Source organism: Emys orbicularis, chromosome 5, assembly GCF_028017835.1.
Source record: "Emys orbicularis isolate rEmyOrb1 chromosome 5, rEmyOrb1.hap1, whole genome shotgun sequence".
NCBI lineage: Eukaryota > Metazoa > Chordata > Testudines > Emydidae > Emys > Emys orbicularis.
Genome location: NC_088687.1, coordinates 138,328,306 through 138,350,567, shown reverse-complemented (window position 1 = coordinate 138,350,567; position 22,262 = coordinate 138,328,306). Strand labels below are relative to the sequence as shown.

General features: G+C 45.2%; 1 protein-coding gene across 1 annotated transcript in view; it reads left to right on the top strand.

Moving 5' to 3' along the window:
* DDRGK1 (DDRGK domain containing 1) overlaps positions 1–13,849 on the top strand; it is a 45,978-nt gene extending 32,129 nt beyond the window's left edge. The window contains exons 5-9 of the mRNA XM_065404749.1: positions 1,450–1,572; positions 4,142–4,180; positions 8,584–8,640; positions 9,978–10,026; positions 11,995–13,849. Of these exons, the coding sequence (XP_065260821.1) occupies positions 1,450–1,572; positions 4,142–4,180; positions 8,584–8,640; positions 9,978–10,026; positions 11,995–12,167 (441 nt within the window). The 3' untranslated portion in view covers positions 12,168–13,849. The remainder of the gene's footprint in view (positions 1–1,449; positions 1,573–4,141; positions 4,181–8,583; positions 8,641–9,977; positions 10,027–11,994) is intronic.
* The last annotated feature ends 8,413 nt before the right edge of the window (positions 13,850–22,262 follow it).

Genomic DNA, 22,262 nt, shown 5'->3' with positions numbered 1-22,262 from the left:
AATATACAACACATGAAAAGATGGAAGTTGCCTTACCAAGTGGGGGGTCAGTGCTAAGGAGGCCAATTCAGTTAGGGTGGATGTGTCCCACAAGAGACTCAGCCTGGGAGTCTGATCGGGCAGTGCTGAGACCTATAATAATTTTTTGGCTGTCTCTACTACAGGGCAGATTTTTTTCCGTGCCGTGTTCTAAGGGCCCGATCCTGTCTCTTGTAGGGTCTGGCTCTGAACAGTGTCCCTTAATACATGTGTTAATGGATTATACCTCACGATAGGACCTCTTTTTTTCCTGTGTACATTTTATTGATGCAATGGTTCAATTTTGCTCCGTTTAAGGAAGCACCTGCTATATAATACCAGTGTCAAAGAAATGCTGCATCATTATTTCAGTGTGGAATGGAGAAAACAACTGGTCATTAGAAACAGGCATGGCATAGAATTTTGCTTCAAAAATAGCTTAATATGGTGGTGGTATTTCCTCCTGAGAACACTAAGGAAAAATGCATGGAAAGCAGCAAAATGGTGTGCTCTGCGCACGAAACCCCTGCAATCCCATCCTGGCTGTGCCCCTGATTTTGCTAGGCAGCCTAGAGCGAGTCACTTAACGTGCGTGCCTCTGTTTTCCTGTCTTGTTAAATGGTTGTGATGCCCCCAGCACAGGGCGGTTAGGAGATTTAATTACTGATTGTACACCGCTTTGAAGATTTAAAATGCTTTATAAGGCACAAGTAGTATTAGCGACTACAAATGATTGAAAGGCATCAGAATGCGTAATTTTTAGCTAACTAGAGTGAACTGCTCACAGAATAACTTTATTTTTCTCTCCTTATAGCCACCTCTTATGTTCTGTTCATAAACCAGGCAGTTAATATAGCTCCTTGTATCTTTTACCTATAACCAGTTGAGTAGTCTGCCATCAAAAAACCATTCTTTTAAAACCTTGTAATCGGCCTGATTCTTCATTCTCACACTGGTGGCAAACAAGTAACTCCACTGACTTCAGTAGTTACTCCTGTTTTACACCGGTGTAAGTGAGAGCAGGATCAGGGTCAGTAACTGAAAATGGATAAGTTGCATCAATGTATGGTTTGGGGGCAGGGACTTCCTGTAGCTTGCACTGCAGAAGAAATGTGCTCATGCAAATTGAGGAAGCAGTTCGCTATATAAAAGTGTGTCTCTCCCCTTCATCAGATCTTTTCCGAGCCAGCCCAGGAACAGCTGAATTGACTGAGACAATTACTGTATTAAAAGAAGGGCAGAGGCAGAGCTGTTTTTGAAATTAATGATGCGATCAAGGGAGAGTTTCAGAGTTTCAGTTATCAGAAAGTCCTTCTGTTCCTGGCCTGTCCCAGTGAATCCGATTGGCACCCAAGTGATAAAGTAAGCAGGGTCTCCATTCAACTAACCTGGTTTGGGGAGGAATGACTTGAGCACTTCATTTTTCTGCAGGAAGAGGAACAAAAGAAAGCAAAAGAAGAAAAGGAGCAGAGGGAGCATGAAGAGTACCTCAAGCTGAAGGAGTGTTTTGTAGTTGAAGAGGAGGGTGTCGAAGAAGCAATGACCGAGGAAGAGGTATGTTGTGCTGTCACTGCAGCCAGAATTCCTGGCTTCCCACCCAGCTTCCTGAGACTGAATAGATTCAGCTGTTTAAATTGTCCTGATTGCATTTTATCCCCTTATTGTTTTAAAAATCAAAACAGAAAAAATCCACCCAAACCATTCTGAATCAAGTCCTGGGTGAGTTACTTCTAAAAATAACACTTGGATGGTGTGTGCTGAGTGCACATAAGGAATTTTTTTTGCCTTTAAATGACAGATCTTGTGTATAGTAAATGTGAACCGAGAGCATTATAGGAGAACATTAGAATTCTTTATACCAACCTTTAGATTTAGAGAGAAATGCAAGGGGGCAAATTCAGCTCACGTGGAAAGGAGTGCAAACTCCCAGTGGGGTTCCACCTGCTTACAGCATGGCTGAATTAACCTAGGAGTTCTGTAATCCAAATGCCTTTCTAGGGTTAGAAACCCGGCAATACAAGCGCAGAAAGTGCTGCTAGAAGGACAGATAACCGTGGAAGAGAGCAATTCCAAAGGCAGAGTTTGATTCCAAAATAGCTGCCAAGTATGTTTTAAATCCAGCTTCAATATCTAAGGGGTTGAATTATCACTCAATCAGGGGAATGAAACTGAACTAAAGCTGATTTTAAACGTAATTTATTAAATGAAGCATTAAAATGCCCATATCTCGGGTGTTTCTGGTTGTGTGGTGTTAGAACTGTACACTCTGTGATGGAAGTGACTATTGCTAATTCCTTACCCTCTGCATAGGACTGTAGCACTCTATTATGGCTGCATATAAGCATGTCTTTTGGATGCTGCTTATAAAATGTGGTATTTCACATCGTGGTAACTGATTTTTTTTTCTTAATGCTGCCACTGTGGAAGGCAAGATTCTCATTCATAACCCATCAGAGACTAAATGATTTGCTTTGTTTTAATGTTAAGTGCTATAAAATAATGACGGGAATGGAGATCTCGTGCTCCAGATGTTTGCAGCTGAATGCATTTGATGTTAGCATAACTTTTTTTTAAGTGTCAAAAATTCTTACACTGCTGCGACCCCAGTTTGTTCAGTGGGGTGGCATCGGTGTAAATCAGATTGATATTGGTGATTTTTTTTTTTCCTCTCCCTCTGTCCAGCCACCCACTCTAAACCAAAGGAGCATTCTTCATCATGGCTCTAAATTAAGACCAGTAGAAGTCATGCCACGTTAGTGAGGGTGGAATAGATTTTCAGAGGTTCAAAGGGCAGTTTGGTGCCAAGCTCCTACTGAAAGTTAGGTTGACTAGGGTGCTTAACTTCTATCCGTTCCTTTTAAATCTACCCTTACTGTGCCATTGGCATTTCTAAACTTATGAGTAGTAGTGTCTTACAACAGCAAAAAGTGGCTAAAACAGACTTTTTCCATCTGTTTGTAAGTTACATGCAGTGCTAAGCAGCTGTGCCAACTATACCGCAGACACTCTTGGGAGATCAGTTACGGCTAAGACAAAATTGTCCCATGATCAGGAGTATATAACTTGGTCACATTAATTTGTTTGGGGGGGCAAAGGAATCTCTGGTGTATAAGATCCTAGACCAGGATGGCTATTGTATGTAAATGGGAGCAGAGAGGGGCTTTACTTGCTTAAGATAGAGGTTGGGGGCCTTGTTCTCAACTTAATGTTTTTTTTTTTTATAAAGTACATATTTCAAATGCCTGTTAAACAAAGACATTCCAAGATACACAGTTATACAGGGCTGCTGTCAGTACTAACGTGGCTGGAAGGCTGTAGGCTTTCTGCCTTGTGCTTTACGAGGCATCCAGTATCCTGCTGCAGTCACATGCTCTGTCACTGGTTATTGGTTACTAGTCAATTATTGGTTACCAACATCCTCAAGCTCGAGTGTCTAGAATTAGGCACCTAAATCTGTAGTTAGGCAACTAATATAAATGACTTAATAATTTCCAGAGGTTCTGAGCACCGGCATCTTCCATTGACTTGAATACAAATTTTGGTTGTGCAGCGCCTTTGATGATCAGGCAACTTTTATTTAGATGCCTAACTATTGATTTAGATGCCTAATTTTAGGCATCCAAGTTTAAAAGAAATTGGCTCCAGTTTCTCTTGTGTGATGAATAGTCCAGGCTAAATTCTGCCCTTGGATGCATCTGAGCAGCCTCCCATTAATATCACCCCACACCAGAGGGCAAGATTTGGTCCTCGGTGTTTGTAACTTACCAGAAGGTGCAGAAAGTAACTTGGTCTCAACGTGAACGTGACACGCTACCTATGACATAGACATAAAGAAGCTAGAAATTGGATATTTCCACTCTAGTTGGACAGGTATAAATATATATATTTTATTTAAATACAGACACCTTGAGCCTTTTTTTGATTTCAGATAAATCAGTGCAAATTCATAGATGATATTCACTCCAGATTTATGCTGGTGCAACAAATGAGAATCTGTCCCTCGTGCAGTGCCTTGTACAATTAAGTCTATTTTACAATCCTTATTTTTCCATCAATTTGCAGACACATTTGATTTGATTTCGGTTCATTTGAATTAATAACTTGTTTTCCTTGCTGTATCCAGTCCCATAGCTTTCTAACGGAATTTATCAACTACATTAAGGTAAGCTACCATTCCTCTTTCTTTATATCCAGTGTGTGTTCCTTTTATTTATTATTTTATTTATTATGAAAACGTTTATTGGCGGAGAACAAAAGGAAACCCGTTTGTTAATATCTAGGTGGATATTTACAAGTATCCAAGCGATCCATGGACTTAAACTACAATGTGTGTTTGCTCTTGCAGCTCACAAATGTGTGACTAGTTGCTGGAGTAGTTCCTCCCTCTCCTTTTATCTTGTAGCCATATTTTGGCACTTATATGCACGTCAGTGGCTATTGTATCCCAGTCACTGAAGTCAACACGTGCACCCAGGAGTTGAGTTGGTACCTTGGATACTTAAAGTAAAACTCTGGAAATGTTTACATAGAATTTTACTCTCCTGTTTGCGTTGGGATAGTGTTCTAGATAGTCCAGTTTAAGCAGATCATTTTAGGAACATGTAATTTCCTTTTAGAAGTTATCAATAACTGAGCATTTCATTCCACCTTTAAAAGACCTTCCTAGTGTAATCTGGACTTGGCAGCAGTGACATCTATCTTAGGGTCTGTCTACCCTGCAGCTGGAGCAAAAGTACTCGCACCATAGCAGCATTGCTCTAGCTAGCTCAAATCCCAGTAGCAGTGAAGCCACAGCAGCAGAGGCTAGCTGCCAAGTAAGTACCCAGCGCGGGCTTGTACAGCCCACGCTGCTGCTGCATCCTCACTGCTCTTCGTACACTGCTAGATCGGAGCTAGATCGGGTGCTGAATTGCACCTCTGACTGCCGTGTAGACACACCCATAGTCCTTGGAGTAAAATTTCTGAGTCTTGAATAGAAAAGTTACTATATTTTTTTTTTTTGAAAAAAAATTTACCTCGCCAGTTTCTCGGTGCCCAGTCCTGTGAGGTGGTGATTGCCCTCAACTCTCATAGAGGTGAGTGGTAGTTGAGGACACTCCGTACCATGCAAGATTCGGCCCTGAGTTTGCGAATGTTGAACGCACAGTAATGATTTTATTTATTTGTAAAGTTTAATTCACTGGTTCCATTGCAGTTTAGTTCCCCTCCCCCCACTGCCGAGTGAGAATGAGGATTGCTGAATTTATGTGGTGTCTGTCGTACCACGTGCATTTTTTGAGCCTCTTGAAACACAAGCACAGTAAAGGTCACATAAACCTCTCACTTGATTTCCTCTCTAACTTCTCTACCCTTGAGATGCGTGGCAGTGTCTTAACCTTTAGAGAGGTGTTGTAGAAAAGATCACTCGTCAGGATGTCTTAGGCTTCCTTTTAATAGCATTGGGGAGCTTCATTTTTAAAGTTTGGGGTATTTGTGGTGATTCATGCTCTCCAATTAAAAGAGAAGCCTCAACTTACATTTTAACTGCCATTTACATTGTCTGTCTGAAACTGGAGAAACAATAACAGTGTGTGACTCTGAGACCAGAAAGCTAAGATGCTTGGTTCATGAGAAACCATAAACTCAGCAAGTGGGACATAAGCACATACAAAAGGCCCTGATTCAGAAAAACATCCCAATTGAGGAAGGCACTTAAGCACATGTGTTGCTGAATAGGGATAGACAGCAGAATTGGGAGCAATATTTTCTTTAACATTTTTAACTTTCTCTTTAGCATGAAAATATACTTGGTTTAGAGAAGACAAGGGCAGCATGCAGTCCCTCCTAGCTGGCTATGTTGTTGCTTTTTCAGAAGGAATGACTTCTCTGCTGAAACAGTGCTAATCCGGCAGCATCAGTCTGAAAGCGTCTGTCACGTGGTCTTAAAGAGCAGCCGATGCCTCCAAAAAAAAAAAAAAAAAAAATTGTAATTTAACCTTTCTGTTGAGGAAGCTGTTCTGCCGGTGTCAGTTTTTGAGTGGAGGCAGCTTGCTTCATATTTTATTCTTAGGGACGTTTTACATGAAATGTAGCCTCTCTTCGGTTTGTTTTTTGGGGTTGGGTTTTTGTGATTAAGATTGGGTTTACAACAGACCCAAAGGGAGTGAGGCACCCAGATCCCATTGAAATTAGATGGAGATTGAGCGGCTAATTCCCTCAGGCTCCTTTGAAAATCCCTTGGTTATTAAATTCATCTGCAGCTCCTAAAGTCTCAGGCCTCTGTGATCGTGTGTGTGTGTGTGTGTGTAATCAGTGCCAAAAGCGTTCCCATTCCCCAGCAACCGATTGTGACGTTACAAACTGGGGTTCTGGCTTTTGAAAGAGATGCAGTAGAGCAACAGAAAAGCCGCTGGGTTTTGAAACTGGTGCCAGAGCTGTGCAGGCCACTTCACAAAAAGGAGGACTCTGTGGGCCCAACTGGAACTTTACAAATTAATTGGTGGCAGTTTGAAAGCTGCAGGGAGGCTCGGATCATGGGAAGTAGTCCCACCGGAGAAGGATGAGCAGGCAAAGTGCTGGTGAGGCAGCCTAAAATGCAAAGAGAAACATACACGTGCACCTCAGACTGTGCCTTGGCCCATTAAACCATTTCCACTTGGACTCCCCGTTTCAAACCTCTGAGCAGCTTCCGGTGGCTGCCAGTTTGTTTTTAAAAAGAACCTGTTGCAAAAATACCAAAAGAGGCTGGGGGATAAATCCTGAGTGCACGTAGGTGCGCGCGCTCGCGCTCTCTCTCTCTCTCTCTCTCAGAGATAAGGTCAAAATCCTACTCCCCTTATTCACATGAATCCTCCCCTGGATTACAGTGCGATTCATTGCGTAAATAACCGGAGCAGGATTTGGCCCTAATTTACAGTTTCTGGCCCCAGTTCAGCAAAGTACTTAAGCACATGCCGGCCTATTGAAATTAATGGAACTTCAGCGTGTGTTTTTGGAAGTTAAGCACATGCTTAAGTGCTCTGCCGTGACTCAGGCCTCAAGCTTCAGTGACTGTATTTCTGCAAAAGAGAGCCTCGATTTCCTAGAATACCAGCCATGAAGCGATTAACCTGGAAAGCTTCCAGTAAACTGTTTCAGTAGTTAGGGGATGACTGTTTTTAAGGGAAGACTTAAATCCTCTTTTCTCATTTAGTAAGGGGTTGGGGGTTGTTTGTTTTTTGGTTTTTTGCCCCCTATCCTTTAAAATGAAGATGTGATGATCCATAGCAGTTCCCAGCTCTGAGAACTGAATTCCATGGACTGGTTTCAGTTCTGTATCTTCAGTCCATGGTAGTCAGTTCTCTAGCTTGGCTGTATCTAACTTCACAACTAGTAAGTCTGTGGTTTTTTTGGTTTTGTTTTCCTTAATGAGAGAGGGCATGACTGTATACAACCTGTTTATTTCCCAGATGTCCATTCAGGTTAGAGTTGCTGTGTCCTTAAATAAGTCCAAATATAAACGTTATCATTCTGAAACTGTTCTGTCCAATTTAAACATAATACTTGCATCTGAAATTATAAAGCTCCCCAAGATATTGCCGTCCCGCCATACTGGAAGGAATAGTGGCCTGGAACTAAGAGAATAATACTTAGCACTTCTATAGCCCTTTATATTTAAAGTTCCTTACAAGCATTAATGCATCTTTACAGTGCATTTAGATAAATGAGATATTAACCCATTTTACTGATAGGGAAATCATGGCACGGAATGGTTGAATTCCCGTTTCACCAGTGCATTGTACGACTCCAGTCTTCTTCTGTGTAACTCCCTCTGGTTACGTCAGTGTAAGACTAGTCTAAAGCAGTGGTGAATCAGATACTAAATGACTTGGCTAAAGTCACACACGGAGTCCGTGCTAAAGCCAATTAGAAAATTCACGAGTTCTTTTGCTCCCAGTTCTGTCCTCAGTCCATATTGCGCTGCCCTTCGACAGAGCACTAGGAGTACATCTCTAACTATGAGAAACTAGATAAGGGATTAACTTGCTAAAGAAGGTCATTAAGGCAACAACACTAGTGTTTGGGGGGGGGGGGGGGGGAGAGAGCAGACAAACCACCCAAGAGCTTAGTACACCAGAAGGTCTGGCCCAGTTCTCCCTTTTTTTAAACGTAATTTGCAACATCCCAAACTGAAGTGAAAAGGAATAGCTTTGTGCAAACTGAAAGCTTACGTTAATACTGGTGGGGAGAGATATAGGTTGCAGGAAGAACAGTCAGGCCCCTTTTATGAATAGCTGCACGTCAATAGTCAAAAATGTTTCTGCTTATCTTGCCTCTCTAAGAGATTGGTCATAACAGATCTTTAGAAACACATGCAGTGCTTCATCCGCAGGTGGAAAAGAGCCTCTAATTTCTCCGTAAGCAAAACTGATTTAAATAAATGATTCAACTCAGTTGTTTCCCTAGCAGGAGAGTTTGCTAGGAATTGCGAACTTGAATTCTAGTTTCTCTCCCACTACATGCATCCTGCATATTTCTGTGGCCAAACAGATAAAAAGCTAGTCCCCATTCTCATCAGCTGCTTATAACTCTTCTTTGTTTCCATAGAATGCAAAGGTGGTTCTTCTGGAAGACCTGGCTTCCCATTTGGGGTTAAGAACCCAGGTAAGCATTACAAGTCAGACCTAATACACCAATGCTAATAATGGGAGTGTGGGCAAATTGCGTAATTTCCATGTGACTCTTGGTGGTCTTACTGAAAATACTTGGGTTTTGACTGAAGTTCAACAGAAGGGCCACCCTAACGGAATTCATTGGAAGAGCCATCCAGCCAATAACTTCATCAGCCAGTGAGTCCTTGCCATGAAGGAGCATGCTCAGAATGTCTTGTACCCCAGCACTTCTTGCTGGCCGCTGGAGCTGTAATCCCAGCCTTTCTTTGTATCCAGCACACGCTTGCGTGCTCTCTTCTAGGATACTTTGGGCTACAGAGTCACATAAAATATAGCTACGAGCATGGTCATTGTTGGATAGGGTGAAAGCTGCCCAGATGAGTGGGGAAAATTACAACATTGGCCATACTGTTTCATGTACAGTAAAAGAACAGATATTAGTTATTTTTGTCCCTAGACTCATGTATTGCTGGCATTTCCCTCCCACACTGCCCCCTTCCCCAATTTATAGCCTGCTAAATTATTTTTAAATGGTTACATGTTTTTAGGGTGTGTTTTCTTATTAAAAACAAGCAACCTCACCCTTGCAAAAACTATAAAGAACCTTCCAAGGGTTCTTGACCTTACATTGCACCTTTTGGCCTCTGTCCTCCATATCTCTTTCTTCTCTCCTCCCCCCACCCAACCTCCCCCGGTCTACATTTGTCTCTCTTCCTGTTCTGCCTTGGCTCTGTCTGCAGTTTGGGGAGGGGCCATGTATTTGATTTGATTCTGACATGCCTAGGACACTTCAGCTGCTCTATAAATAATAAAAACCCTTGGAGTTACCCCACAGATAAATTTGGCATGTTACCTTTTGGGCCAGTGGAGAACACAACAGACTTTAAGCAGAACAAATACATTTTCATTACTGTATTTGGGCCAGATCTTTAGCTGGTGTACATAGGCATAGTTGCATGATCTGGCCCTTTTGTTTCTGTACACATACACCCTTCTTTGTTAATGCTCAAGAGGTCTCTATGCAATCCCCTTCCATGAAATATGTTAATCATACCTCTCGCATTCAGATAAGTTTGCAAGAACAGCCTCTTGTGGGGAGAGAGCTATTTGCATACACCGGGTTACAGACGCTGACCGCATCCTGGCTAAGACAAAACCTTGTCCCGATAACAGGCTTATCGGTTGCATTTGTGTAGAAATGCTGATATGCATGTTTCACCTAAATATTCTGCACTCAAGAATAAGACATGAAGCACAATCTCTCTGATATGCCTGGAAATGTGAGATCTCTCTTCTTTTAACTGGTTCTTTTTCCCACCCCTCCAACAGGATGCAATTAATAGAGTACAAGACCTGATGGCAGATGGCACTCTAACAGGTGACAGTGGAAACGTTTATGGGTTTCTGTTGAGTTGTTTAGTATGTTAATAGATGATGCAGAAAATGCATAGGACCCCTAAGCCAGGTAGTAAGAAAATGCTTTCTATTGAATTTATCCTGTAATCACCAAGGCCTCCTACTTGACTTGATCAATAGATATGTTAATTACCCTAATTTCAGCTTTGAAACTTGGTGGTTTAAAATGGACTGCCATCCTGGAGAGGTGCTCTAGCATTTTTGTACCTGATTATTGTTGCAGTATAGAATTAAAATTAATGCACCTTCACCCCCCGGCAGAGTCTCCACATCAAGGCCTGTGTATCATTTGAGTTCTGCTGAAGCACTTGAACTGCATACAGGCATTGCTGGGCTGCACAGGTGTGAATTTCATTCTCTCAGAGCTAAATTATTTTTGCAACGAGAAAAGTCGCAGCTGAATCGTGTGGGGGATTTCGGGTAGTTTGCAAACCAGTTTTTAAAAAACATAACACCTAGAGCCTAGAAAAGGGACTGTCACGGGGCACCAGTCCTTGGGGTGCATACAGGCTATCCCAGTGCACTTGTTACAGCTCTGGGGGCCTTTAAAACCGGGAGTGGTAGTTGTGGATCACATGCCTGCTCTTAGTCATGTGCCCTACAGGAAATTGCATATATCTTGGGCAGGAGAAGCAGACAGGAGAGACTGGGTCAGGGAAGGAAGTGGGCGGTGGCTCTCCACACCTGTCAGAAGGAGGCTAAGAGGGAAACAGCAACAGAGAGCAGGAGCTGGTTTGGGGAAAGCCTCTCCAGGGGGCTGGGAAGCTGCGGAGACAAGGACTAGACTGTTAAGTTTGCTTTGAATCTTTTGTTTCTAAGTTAATAAAGAAAAACCTGAAATGCCAAATAACCAAAACAAACAAAACCCTGGAACTGTTTAGATAGGATTTCCCTTTCCTCAGCTGGTGGAGTAGCCTACGAACTCGACTGAGACACTGCCAGCCTGAAATCTAATCCCTTTGTCAAAATTAAGTTCAAATAGTTTCTAGTTCTACAAGTGTCCAGTAGAACTTCGGCCAGTGCTTGTCCTCGTATCCCTATTTTTAAGTTGGTGTCCCCTGAATAGATACAATTACGGTAATAGCAAGTGGTGTTCATTCTTGTCATCATTTGACGGGTAGGGAAAGGTATTGTCTATGTTCAAGGGAGCTAAATTATCTGAAGGACTTGAAGAGGGTTTGCTACAGGGGGCTAGATAACACGGGGTTAGAGCACTTGCCTTTTAGTGCTGGCAACTTGGGCTACAGTTGTTAATGTGTTACTGTCTTATTACAATAAATACTAGCAGTACACTCCTTTGATTTTATTATTTATTATATGTGGTGGTCTGCTGCCTCTCAGCCCAACAGAGAGTATTCTCCTGCGAGCCCCGGTCATGGGCCAGGACCCCGATGTGCTAGGCGCTGTACAAACAGAGAACAAAATGACGATCCCTGCCGCAAAGAGTTTACAATCAAAGTATAAAACGAGACAATAGGTGGATACAGGCAGATAAGGAGTGCAAGGAAAAAAGGAGACAATATTGATCCAATTGACGGGCTGTGGTCTTGGCACACCAGCAGCCTAAATGTTAAGTTCTTTGTAGGATTTGCAGCAAAGGAATTCTACCATCTAAGAAACACTCCCTGCCCCCAAGCCCCAGCAATCAAAATAGACGAGACAGACCAAGTATGAGAAGAAGGCACAGAAGTGTGTTTCCGAAGGTCACCTGCAGGCCAACGGCAGAGTTAGGAATAGAAGAACCCAAGTCTCCTTGTTCCTAGACCAGTGCCCTTGTCTGCTGGACCATAGTGCCTTGCTAAATCTGGAATTTAGTTTGTATACTATAATTGTAGTCCCTGAATTAACTAACGGTGTGGGGTCATTAATGTCTATTGGGGAAACGTAGTTCGCTTTGAAGTTTTGACTCCAGGTCACGTTTGTCTTCTAGGTGTGATTGATGACCGAGGAAAGTTCATCTATATCACTCCAGAGGAGATGACCGCAGTGGCTCAGTTTATCAAACAGAGAGGACGAGTCTCCATTGCAGAACTGGCCGAAGCAAGCAATTCCCTCATCAACCTCCAACCTGAGAGCAGAGCTGTCACTCAGAGCACGGCGTGATAATGCATTTCACAGTGTGGGAAGATACTGCAGTAGAGTAAATTAATAACACGCAGGTCATTAAAAAAAATCCCTGTCTATTCATAACCGTGAAAAAGAGATGTGGTGATTACTTCTAAACATGAACTGCAAGACATTATCCAATGTTTTGCTTCTCAATTGATTAGAGTAAATAATCAGAATAAAATGGAGCCACATCTTCCTTTCACCCTCCTCCCCCCCCCCCCCCCCCCCCGAGGACACTAAAAAGAATCCAGGGCTAAACTACACTCTCTGGTGCATCTGCGGCTCCGTGATTTTAATGACTGCCCTGTGGACGCATTAGAGGGTGGAATTTAGCCCCAAGTGCACATAAAAGCACAGCCAAACTTTTGAGTTTGCTCTGAAAGCTCAGAGCCCTGTGAGCTGGACAAGCATGCTGGGTACTTGTATGCGCCCTACCAATCAGACCATTTTGCTTCCAAATCCCGCGTCCGTGTCACATACAGTTGCTTTTGAAACTGCAGTTGGCATTACCCAGGCTAGCTATGCAACTGTACCATGTTATACTCCTAGTTTTAAGGTTTTCTTCTGGGCATGCTGGATATGGGCTGAAACAATAGATCTATGCAGATGACATTTGCAGATTTTACTGTATTATCTACAATTGATGTAGAAGATAAAAAGCAAACTATATTAGACGTTTCCCTCTGTTCTGGTTGTAATGATAATTCTTTATATAGCACTTCACAGGTTCAAAGAACTTCAAACGTTCTCTTGCTTAAAAGCCTTTGCCAACGAAATGCCTCTGTTTTCTTGTTTATATAATGCCAAAAGTGTGGCAAGCAGCCAAAGCGCACTCTTGTTGTGTCTGCAACCAGAAAGAGACAGACACACGCAGAGCAACATGAACAGCTCCAGCTTACTGTACAGATCAGTCCTAATTATGGTCAACCTTGTGTACCCCGTTATATCCTGACATGCCTTCCGTGTGAATGCAGATGCCAAGTCAGTGAGACTGACATGTAACTACTAAAAGGTTTGGGTGTTCTGGATTGTTTTAAAAAAAATAACACAAGGAGACTAACTTCCAGGATTTTCGAAGTGCAATTGTTGCAACCAAGAGAATATTTCTAAGAGATTGTTGCATCGTTGTAGCTTTAAATGTTTTATTGGGAGGTGGGGAGATTTATTGCCTATATGAGACTAATTTGCTATATAGTCAGATGGGTGCTCTGCTAATTATCTTTCTTCTGCTATAAACACCTTGTACTTGGTGAATCTGACATACAGTAATTAGGCACTGGGTTTTGTCCTTACAAAACTTCTTTTTAGGTCAAGGTAGAACTGAGCTGAATGGAAATCTTGCTGTTCTGATTCATTGTAAATGTGATGATGTAGCAACAACAACACGCAAATGAAATGTTTCTGTTAACAACGCCATTCCTGCCAAACCTACCAGCTATGGGAGGCAACGTTCAGCTGTAATGCTGCCTCATGTACCTGATATGAATGCTGACACGTTTCAGCATCCTGCAGAGGCCGGCAGTCACCAGCAGATACATTGGATGATTTAAGGCTTTTCAAAGTGTCTGAATTATTCAGAGTTGGGTTGGGGTTTATGCTGCTGCTATCTCTTTTGTTTTGTCCTCTCCTGATATGGACTGTTTTCCTAGTAAAATAAATACAGTGGAGAGAATTGCAGACTTTTGAGTGTGTGTGTTTCTTTTAAACAGCTTGTGAGTTGCTTTTAAAGTTAAGAGAGTGAGTAAGAGATCAGGTCAGATTTTAATACAGCAAAGTAACTCCATTGAATCCAGTAGTTACTCGAAATGTACATGCAGTTACTCAGGATGTAACAAATCAAAATCACGTCCATTGTTCAGTGCAAGCTTCCTTCTGCGGCTCCGCCTGCGTAACTTGTCTAATGGAAAGAGGCCTGTCTTTCTTGTATGGAATGTCTTTGGAGCAGTGTCTGCCTGTCAGAGTGGTTTTGTGAGGTGCACCATCTTCAAAGCCTTCACAAATATTACCTAATTAATCTCTTAGATCCCTCATATGTTTGGTATTGTAGTTTCCTTGCACATCTTTACCCAGAGGGGAATGCTGTGATGGAGTGTTTTGGGGCTGAGAAAGCCATGTCAGTGTGGCAGTTGTAGCACACCACGGTCAGCAGGACCAAACGTCTAAGATCATGTCTATTCAAATGCTAAAATTTCTTCTGAGAAGAGCAGATCTAAGCAGGGCTTTGGAGCTGTGCTCCGGCTCCGCTCCGGCTCCAGGCAAAAACCTGCAGCTCCACTGCTCCGGAGCTGCTCCGCGCTCCAGCTCCAGGCTCCACTCCAAAGTCCTGGGTCTAAGAGCCAAGAGGTTTATTTGTTTAGGATGAAATGCATTGCACCACGGAGAGTCCTGGCAAGGTTCTCTGTACCAGTTAACCCTCTCTTTAACCTCTTAATGTGGGGCTTACTTGGTGCCTGGGCTTGCTGCGTGAACTTTGCTCTTCACTGTTGTTTCCTAACACATTGAACAAGCGTGTGGTTAGTCCGAGTACTGTGTACTCAGCTGTGATGCATGCCACAGGGCCAGGTGCTTCAAACCGCTTTGAAGAGCCATTTTTTCCAGAGCCACTAAATTCATTGCTGTGACTTTGTTCCACAGATAGTTTTCACTACTTCCCTGCCAGTATTATGGCACTTGCATGGCCAGTGGACATCCTTGTACATCCTCGTCTGCATTCAGTGGTACAGAGCATAAACAAGTTTGGCCCTGAAGTAATGAAGGAGTTTAAAGGTCTATCTGTTATAAATTATACATATTTGATCTAACACCACCCCGTTACAGCCTAGTCCGAGCAAGGCTGTAGACTGCCTTTACAAGCGGGTTTAGTTTTGGATTGCAGCACCATCAGCTTTGTCAGCTGAAAGAGGTGTGTTGATGACCTACTGACCTAGTTTGCAGGGCTGCCAACCTTCACCAAGATGTACGGGGGAGTCTGCAGTCTCCCAACTGAGGCCGTGCCTGGAGTCTAAGTTCTGTCCTGTGCTCCACAGACTACTTACAGAATGAGAGCAAAAAAACCAAAATGGAGATAGGCACCCTTCTGAGTTCTGTGCCCAGAACACCCCACCCCAGAGAGATTTAGGAGGAATGGGGGTCTTGGGGTTGAGGTGCTGGACTATGACTCAGGAGGCCTAGGTTCGATTCCTAGCTCCCAGACTTTGAGTGCCTCTTTAATGTGTGTGGCTCAGTCCCCCTATCCATAAGATATTTTGGCTCTTAAGGAGCTTGTTTAGAGACTGGAAGCAATCCTGGCTGCTTTGGTACTAAGGAGCTTTAGAGGAATCTCTCATTCATAATTTCCCTTCTCCAGGGAGAGGGGGAGGCCCTCTGTCAGGGATTCTGGCGGCTACATCCAGAGGAGACAAAGGAAGGGGTGTCTGGGGTAGCTGAGGGGCTGTGAGGAGTGCACAGGAACCCTGCTACAGCTGCACTCCCATTACCCCCCATTTAAATAAAACCCTGATGGAAATTCACAGGGAAGAAGCTTTGTTACCATGGAGTTGAGGCTGAAGGCTCCCAGCAGTGGCCTGCGTGCCTTGTGCCCTTTAAACTCTTGTATACTAAATTAGCAACCCTGGAAAACCAGACAATCCAGGCAAAGCGACACTTCCCACACAAACCTGAATGCAGCTGTAACTGCTCCTGCTGCAGTGCCAAAGAGGAACATCCCAGTAGCCCATTCCCCCTAATAAAAACTGCCATTTTCTCTGTCTCCACCGCAATTGTAGGCCAGGATTCCTGTTCGGTGTTCCAATGGACGGGCTGTGCACCACCGTTACTTTGGGGGTACTTATCGCTGGCTGGCAGTGATTACTCTGAATACAAATGTTTAAGGAAGGGGTAGGGTTCTGTGGCCTCTGAGGGAAAAGATCAAAAGGGGCAGAGTTAAGGTTGCACGGCTGCGTTGTGTGGGAAGTATCACCTTAACTGCATTTCCTGATTTTTGCAACGTTTTGAGGATTCAATTCTCACCTTCTGGAAGGTGCTCGAGTCACAGAGGGTGCGCCACGTTACCGAAGTCTGTCGTGTCTGAGTCATAAATACTGTACAGCTCTTCAGGGCAGCGCGCCTCTCTTTCTCTCCGGGTTTGACCGGCACCTGGCAACAATGGGACCCCAAGCCTCATGGGATCTTGGAGGTGCTCCTGTAATAATGACCAGTGTCGCCTGCTGGACTGGCATTGGCCGGTGAAAGATGCAAGGCTTGGCCGGTAATGGGTAGCGTGTGAAACCAGCCTGCCATGAGGTGTGCAAGGTAGGGCTGGCAGGGTGAAATTGAGTGTTTTCGTGGAAGGAAGCGAGAAGGATTTGGAATGGGGAATGGAGTGAGAGGGACTCATCCCCCATCCCTCCACCCCCTTCTCTCTATCTTTCTTCCACTAAATCCACTCTCCACTTCTCCCTAAATCATTCATTTCCTCCCTCTCTAGGCTCTCCCTGTTCTTGTTCTTCTCCCCCCCCCCCCAACCCGAGCTATTTTCCCTCCTTTTTCTTCTCCATTCTATAATACAAAGGGGGGAAAGAGATGGAGGGAGAGAGCATCTCTAAATGGGGGAGAGGTGACCTCTTCCCCTCCCCCGCAATACCCAGTGTATTTGCATGAATTAGAATACAAGGTGATGGTGTGGGGGCTTCCAGCATCTCCCCCTTGGTATGGGTGGGGATCCCAATGTTATGTGGCGTTCATGACAGCTCATCGCCACTGGTCAGAGCCCCTGTGCCATCAATAAACTGCCTCATCTCCATTGTATGCAGATTCCAAATCTGTTTTACAGGTGGAGAATCTGAGGCACAAAGGTTTGTCAGAGCAAAGTCCGAAACAGAGATAGGAACAAGTGCCTGGTATCCCTGCTGGTCCTTTCCTCTAATCCTGCCTCCCTGGGAATTCCCCCTCCTAATATCCTCAAGCCGGCCCTACTCCTTCCTGGACATTGCCCTAATTCCACAGGGTAATCTGGGTTTCCCCTTGTCTTCCAACACAGTTTGGAGGATGGTCAGTGAGCCCAGAAATGAGGTGAGGGGTGGTAAAGGGAAGGGATGTGCATGCTCTAGACAGCAGGCTGTGACACATGCAGGCCTGAGTAGTGTCAACCAGCACAGGTACTTCTACACTGCAAGGAAAGGGGTCGGGGGGACGGCAGCAAGTCTCAGAGCCCGGGTCAACTGACTTCAGCTCACGCTGCATGGCTAAAAATAGCAGAAGGGATGTTCCTGCTTGATCTGAGCCCAGACCCCGACCCCCACCGGCTTTCAGAGCCCAGGCTCCAACCCGAGCCGGAACGTCTACCGTGCCACTGTTAGCCCCATAGCTAGGGTTAGCACTTGGCCAGTATTTGACCAGCCTGGCTGAGTTGTTGTTTTTTTATGGATTTGCCAGTTGCCAGAAAAATAATTTAATCTGCCAGGTTTGGGGGCTATCGAATGTTAAAAGTTTCAGTGTCCAGCTAAAGAAACTGCAGTGTTCCTACTTCTGCAGTGTCAGCGAGAACCGATCAAAACTGGTGAAAATACAGCAGCTGTCTGCCCAACAACACGCAAACACACTGTGTGTGAGAGAGAGAGAGGGTTTGAGCCACTATAAGTGGCTGTTGAAGGGGGGTGTTGTAGTTGCCTTGGGGTTGGGGGTGTGGTGGGGGTTGGGGGAGGTGTTTTTTTGCATTTCAAAGGCGATAACCCTACGCATAGCATGAGCCTGAGTCAGTTGACCCAGGCTCTGAAACACGCAGCTGGGGGTGGTATTTGGTACAGTGTAGACATACCCCAGGATGCCTGGCCATCTGGCTGTGCGCGTAGCTAGCCCACGCTCCTAGCTCTGTTACCCTCATCTGCCCTCTTGGTTTGTGATGCCCACATGTGGCAGCTCAACTCAAATAAGACGGTAAGCTCTTGGGGGCCGGGACTGTCTTTTGCCATGTGTCTGTACAGCACCTAGCACCCAGTGGCCTCCAGCCTGGCTGGGGCACTGCTGTGTAGGGTGACCAGATGTCCCGATTTTATAGGGACAGTCCCGATATTTGGGGCTTTTTTTTTTTTTTTTTAATATGGACTCCTATTGCCCCCCACCCCATCCCGATTTTTCCCACTTGCTATCTGACCACCCTACTGCTGTGGAACAATTAACAAGGAGCGGGCAGGGCCCAGGCCCGCGGGACTGGCTGGTAATGGTCGCTATAAGGACTGGGGCAGGGGACAGCCTGTGATTGGTGTTAGCAGGCCCAGAGGGCAGGGCCTGGGGCTGCAGCTGTGAGGGGCGGTGCTAAAGCCACAGCAGCCTCTGCCATTGGTGGGCGGAAGGGGCGTGGCCTGCTGCGGAAGGGACTGATGCAGACGGTTGGGGGCAGAATGTAGCCAGCCTCGCTTTGTAAACCAGCCGGGGACCGGCTCCCCCTGGCGGTGGGTGGCGATGGACGGGCATTCGTCGGCCGTCAGCAACAACTCAGGACTGTTGTCCCTAGTCGCCCACCTGCCAGCCCGCTCCATCCACGAGCAGCTGGGGCCGCTGTCGATGGCCACGCAGCAGAGCCTGGCCGCAGCCACGTGCCAGTGCCTGGGTATGGCAGCCCTGTGCATCGCCATCTCCAACCTGGCCTGGATCACGCTGGAGACCAACGTGCCCCTTCATCTGCTGCAAAGGTCGGAGTACTGGGCCGTCATCTACGTCTTCGGGGTGCCCACCCGCCTGCAGTCCCAGCAGTGGCTGAACGAAACGCAGAGCACAGGTGAGAGGGGATCAAGGGCGCACAGGACCCACCCTCAGGTGGGAAGAGGGATATGGGCGGGGGGGGCGGGGTTAAAGGGTAAGAGGTAGGCAACCCTGGGGAGAAGGAAAAAAGAGAGGCCTGGTGGCTGGGAGGGGGCAGAGGTCGGGGCGGGGGAGGGGTCTGGCACAGAGGATCATATGCGGGCGGGGAGGAGGGATCCCCTCTTTGGTGATCCCAGGAGGAGGCTGGATTTCACAGTTGGGAGGGGGAGGGGCAGTGAGGGAGCCTGGCTGTCTCCAGTGAGTTGTTTGTGGGTGCCGAGGGGTGAACCATAGTCTTGGGGAGGGGGGGAGTGTGGTCTGGGCAGGGGTTAACCTGGCTCTCTTGGGTGAGTTTGTTCAGAGATGGTCTCTGTCCTTTCAGCTGGTCCTTTCCTCGAGTTTCCAGAAGGTGCAGGTACATAACCTCTTTTGAGATGGCTGCCCTATTATGGGGTAGAGTATTTGCCAGACTGGATCCATGTCATGGGGTGCCCAATGCATCAGAAGAATAAGTAACAGCCAATATGGATTTGCCAAGAACAAATCATGCCAAACCAATCTCATTTCCTTCTTTGACAGGGAACCTAGCCTGCAGGGGAGAGGGAAATCAATAGAGATGATACATCTGGACTGTAATAAGGCTTTTGATACAGCCCAACATTTTCATAAGAAAAGTAGGGAAATACGGTCTAGATTAAATTACTATACGTTGGGTGCACAACTGGTTAAAAGACCATATTCAGAATATGAATGGTTTTCTGTGAAACTGAGAGGGCATATCACATAGGGGTCCTACAGGGGTCTGTCCAGGGTCCAGTACTAGTCAATTATTTTCACAAACAACTTGGATGATAGAGTGGAGAATGTTTATAAAAACTGCAGATGACCCCACACTGGCAAGCAGTTTGGAGGACAGGATTAGAATTCAGAATGATCTTGATAAATTGGATAATTGGTCTGAAATCAGTAAGATGAAGTTCAGTAAAAACAAGTGCAAAATACTACACATAGGAAGGAAAAAGCAAATGCACAAATACAAAGTGGGAAATAACTATCTTTGAAGCAGTATTGCAGAAAAGGATCTGAGTGGTTATAGTGGATCACAAATTGAATATGAGCCAACAGTATAATGCTGTTGTGAAGAAGGCAAATGTAATTCTAGGATATATTAACAGGACTGTGTATGTAAGACAAGGGAGGTAATTGTTCTGCTCTTTCCTGCACTGGGGAGGCCTCAGCTGGAAGACTGAACAAATTGGTGAGATTTCAGAGGAGAGCAACAAAAATAAGAGATTTAGAAACCTATGAGGAAAGATTGAAAGAATTGGGCATGTTTAGTTTAGTGTACAGAAGAGAAGGTGTCGCAGAAGATGAAAACAGTCTGCAAATATGTGAAAGGTTGTTTTAAAAAAAAAAAAAAAAAAGGACAGTGATCAACTGTTCTCCATGTCCACTGAGGGTAGGACAATAAGCAATCGACTTAGTTTGCAGAAAGGGATATTTAGATTAGATATTAGGAAAAACTTTCAACTATTAGGATCAGTAAGCACTGGAACAGGCGGCTGCTGACTGTGGATCTGAAATCCTGGTGATTGGAGGTTTTTAAGTTAGACAAACACTTGTCAGGGATGATCTAGATATATTTAATCTTGCCTCAGCAGGATTAAATACTCTGGTCCGTTCTGATAAGGCCTCAAATGGCAATTACCTTTGAAAACTGATGGCAATTGGGGGAGGTCCTAGACAACTGGAAAAAGGCTAATGTAGTGCCCATCTTTAAAAAAGAGAAGAAGGAGAATCCGGGGAACTACAGACCGGTCAGCGTCACCTCTTGCCCCAGAAAAATCATGGATCAGGTCCTCAAGGAATCCATTTTGAAGCACTTGGAGGAGAGGAAGGTGATCAGGAACACCTTCACCAAGGGCAAGTCATGCCTGACCAACCTGATTGCGTTCTATGATGAGATAACTGGCTCTGTGGATATGGGGAAAGCGGTGGACGTGATATACCTTGACTTTAGCAAAGCTTTTTGTAATACTGACAGACCCCGGTCATCATCGGGAGGGATCAAACCTGGGACCTCTGGAGCTTAGTGCATAAGCCTCAAGCCATATAGCTATTAGCTAAGGTTGTAGAGCAGACTCCCTAATCGCTCTCTCTAAGTGGTCTCGGTGCCACTAGATGGAACAGAACACCACACCCAGGAGGTGTTTGGGTTACATTTTGATATGGTCTCCCACAGTATTCTTGCCAGCAAGTTAAAGAAGTATAGATTGGATGAATGGACTATAAGGTGGCTAGGAAGCTGGCTAGATTGTTGGGCTCAACAGGTAGTGATCAACGGCTCGATGTCTAGTTGGCAGCAGGTATCAAGCAGAGTGCCCCAGGGGTCGGTCCGGGGGCCGGTTTTGTTCAACATCTTCATTAATGATCTGGATGATGGGATGGATTGCACCCTCAGCAAGTTCACTGATAACACTAAGCTGGGGAGAGAGGTAAATATGCTGGAGGGTAGGGATAGGGCCCAGAGTGACCTATACAAAGTGGAGGATTGAGCCAAAAGATATCTGATGAGGTTCAACAAGGACAAGAGCAGAGTCCTGCACTTAGTATGGAAGAATCCCATGCATTGCTACAGGCTGGGGACCGACTGGCTAAACGGCAGTTCTGCAGAAAAGGACCTGGGGATTACAGTGGATGAGAAGCTGGATATGAGTCAACAGTGTGCCCTTGTTGCCAAGAAGGCTAACGGCATATTGGGCTGCATTAGTAGGAGCATTGCAGCAGATCGAGGGAAGTGATTATTCCCCTCTATTCAGCAGTGGTGAGGCCAGAGGCCATCTGGAGTATTGCATCCAGTTTTGGGCCCCCCACTACAGAAAGGATGTGGATAGAGTCCAGTGGAGGGCAACTAAAATGATTAGGGGGCTGGGGAACATGATTTATGAGGAGAGGGTACTGGGTTTATTTAGTCTGCAGAAAAGAAAAGTGAGGGGGGATTTAATAGCAGCCTTCAACTACCTGAAGGGGGGTTCCAAAGAGAATGGAGCTAGGCTGCTCTCGGTGGTGGCAGATGACAGAACAAGAAGCAGTGGTTTCAAGTTGCAGTTGGGGAGGTCTAGGTTGGATATTAGGAAATCCTATTTCACCAGGAGGGTGGTGAAGCACTGGAATGGGTTACCTAGGGAGGTGGTGGAATCTCCTTCCTTAGAGGTTTTTAAGGCCCAGCTTGACAAAGCCCTGACTGGGATGATTTAGTTGGGGTTGATCCTGCTTTGATCAGGGTGTTGGACTAGATGACCTCCTGAGGTC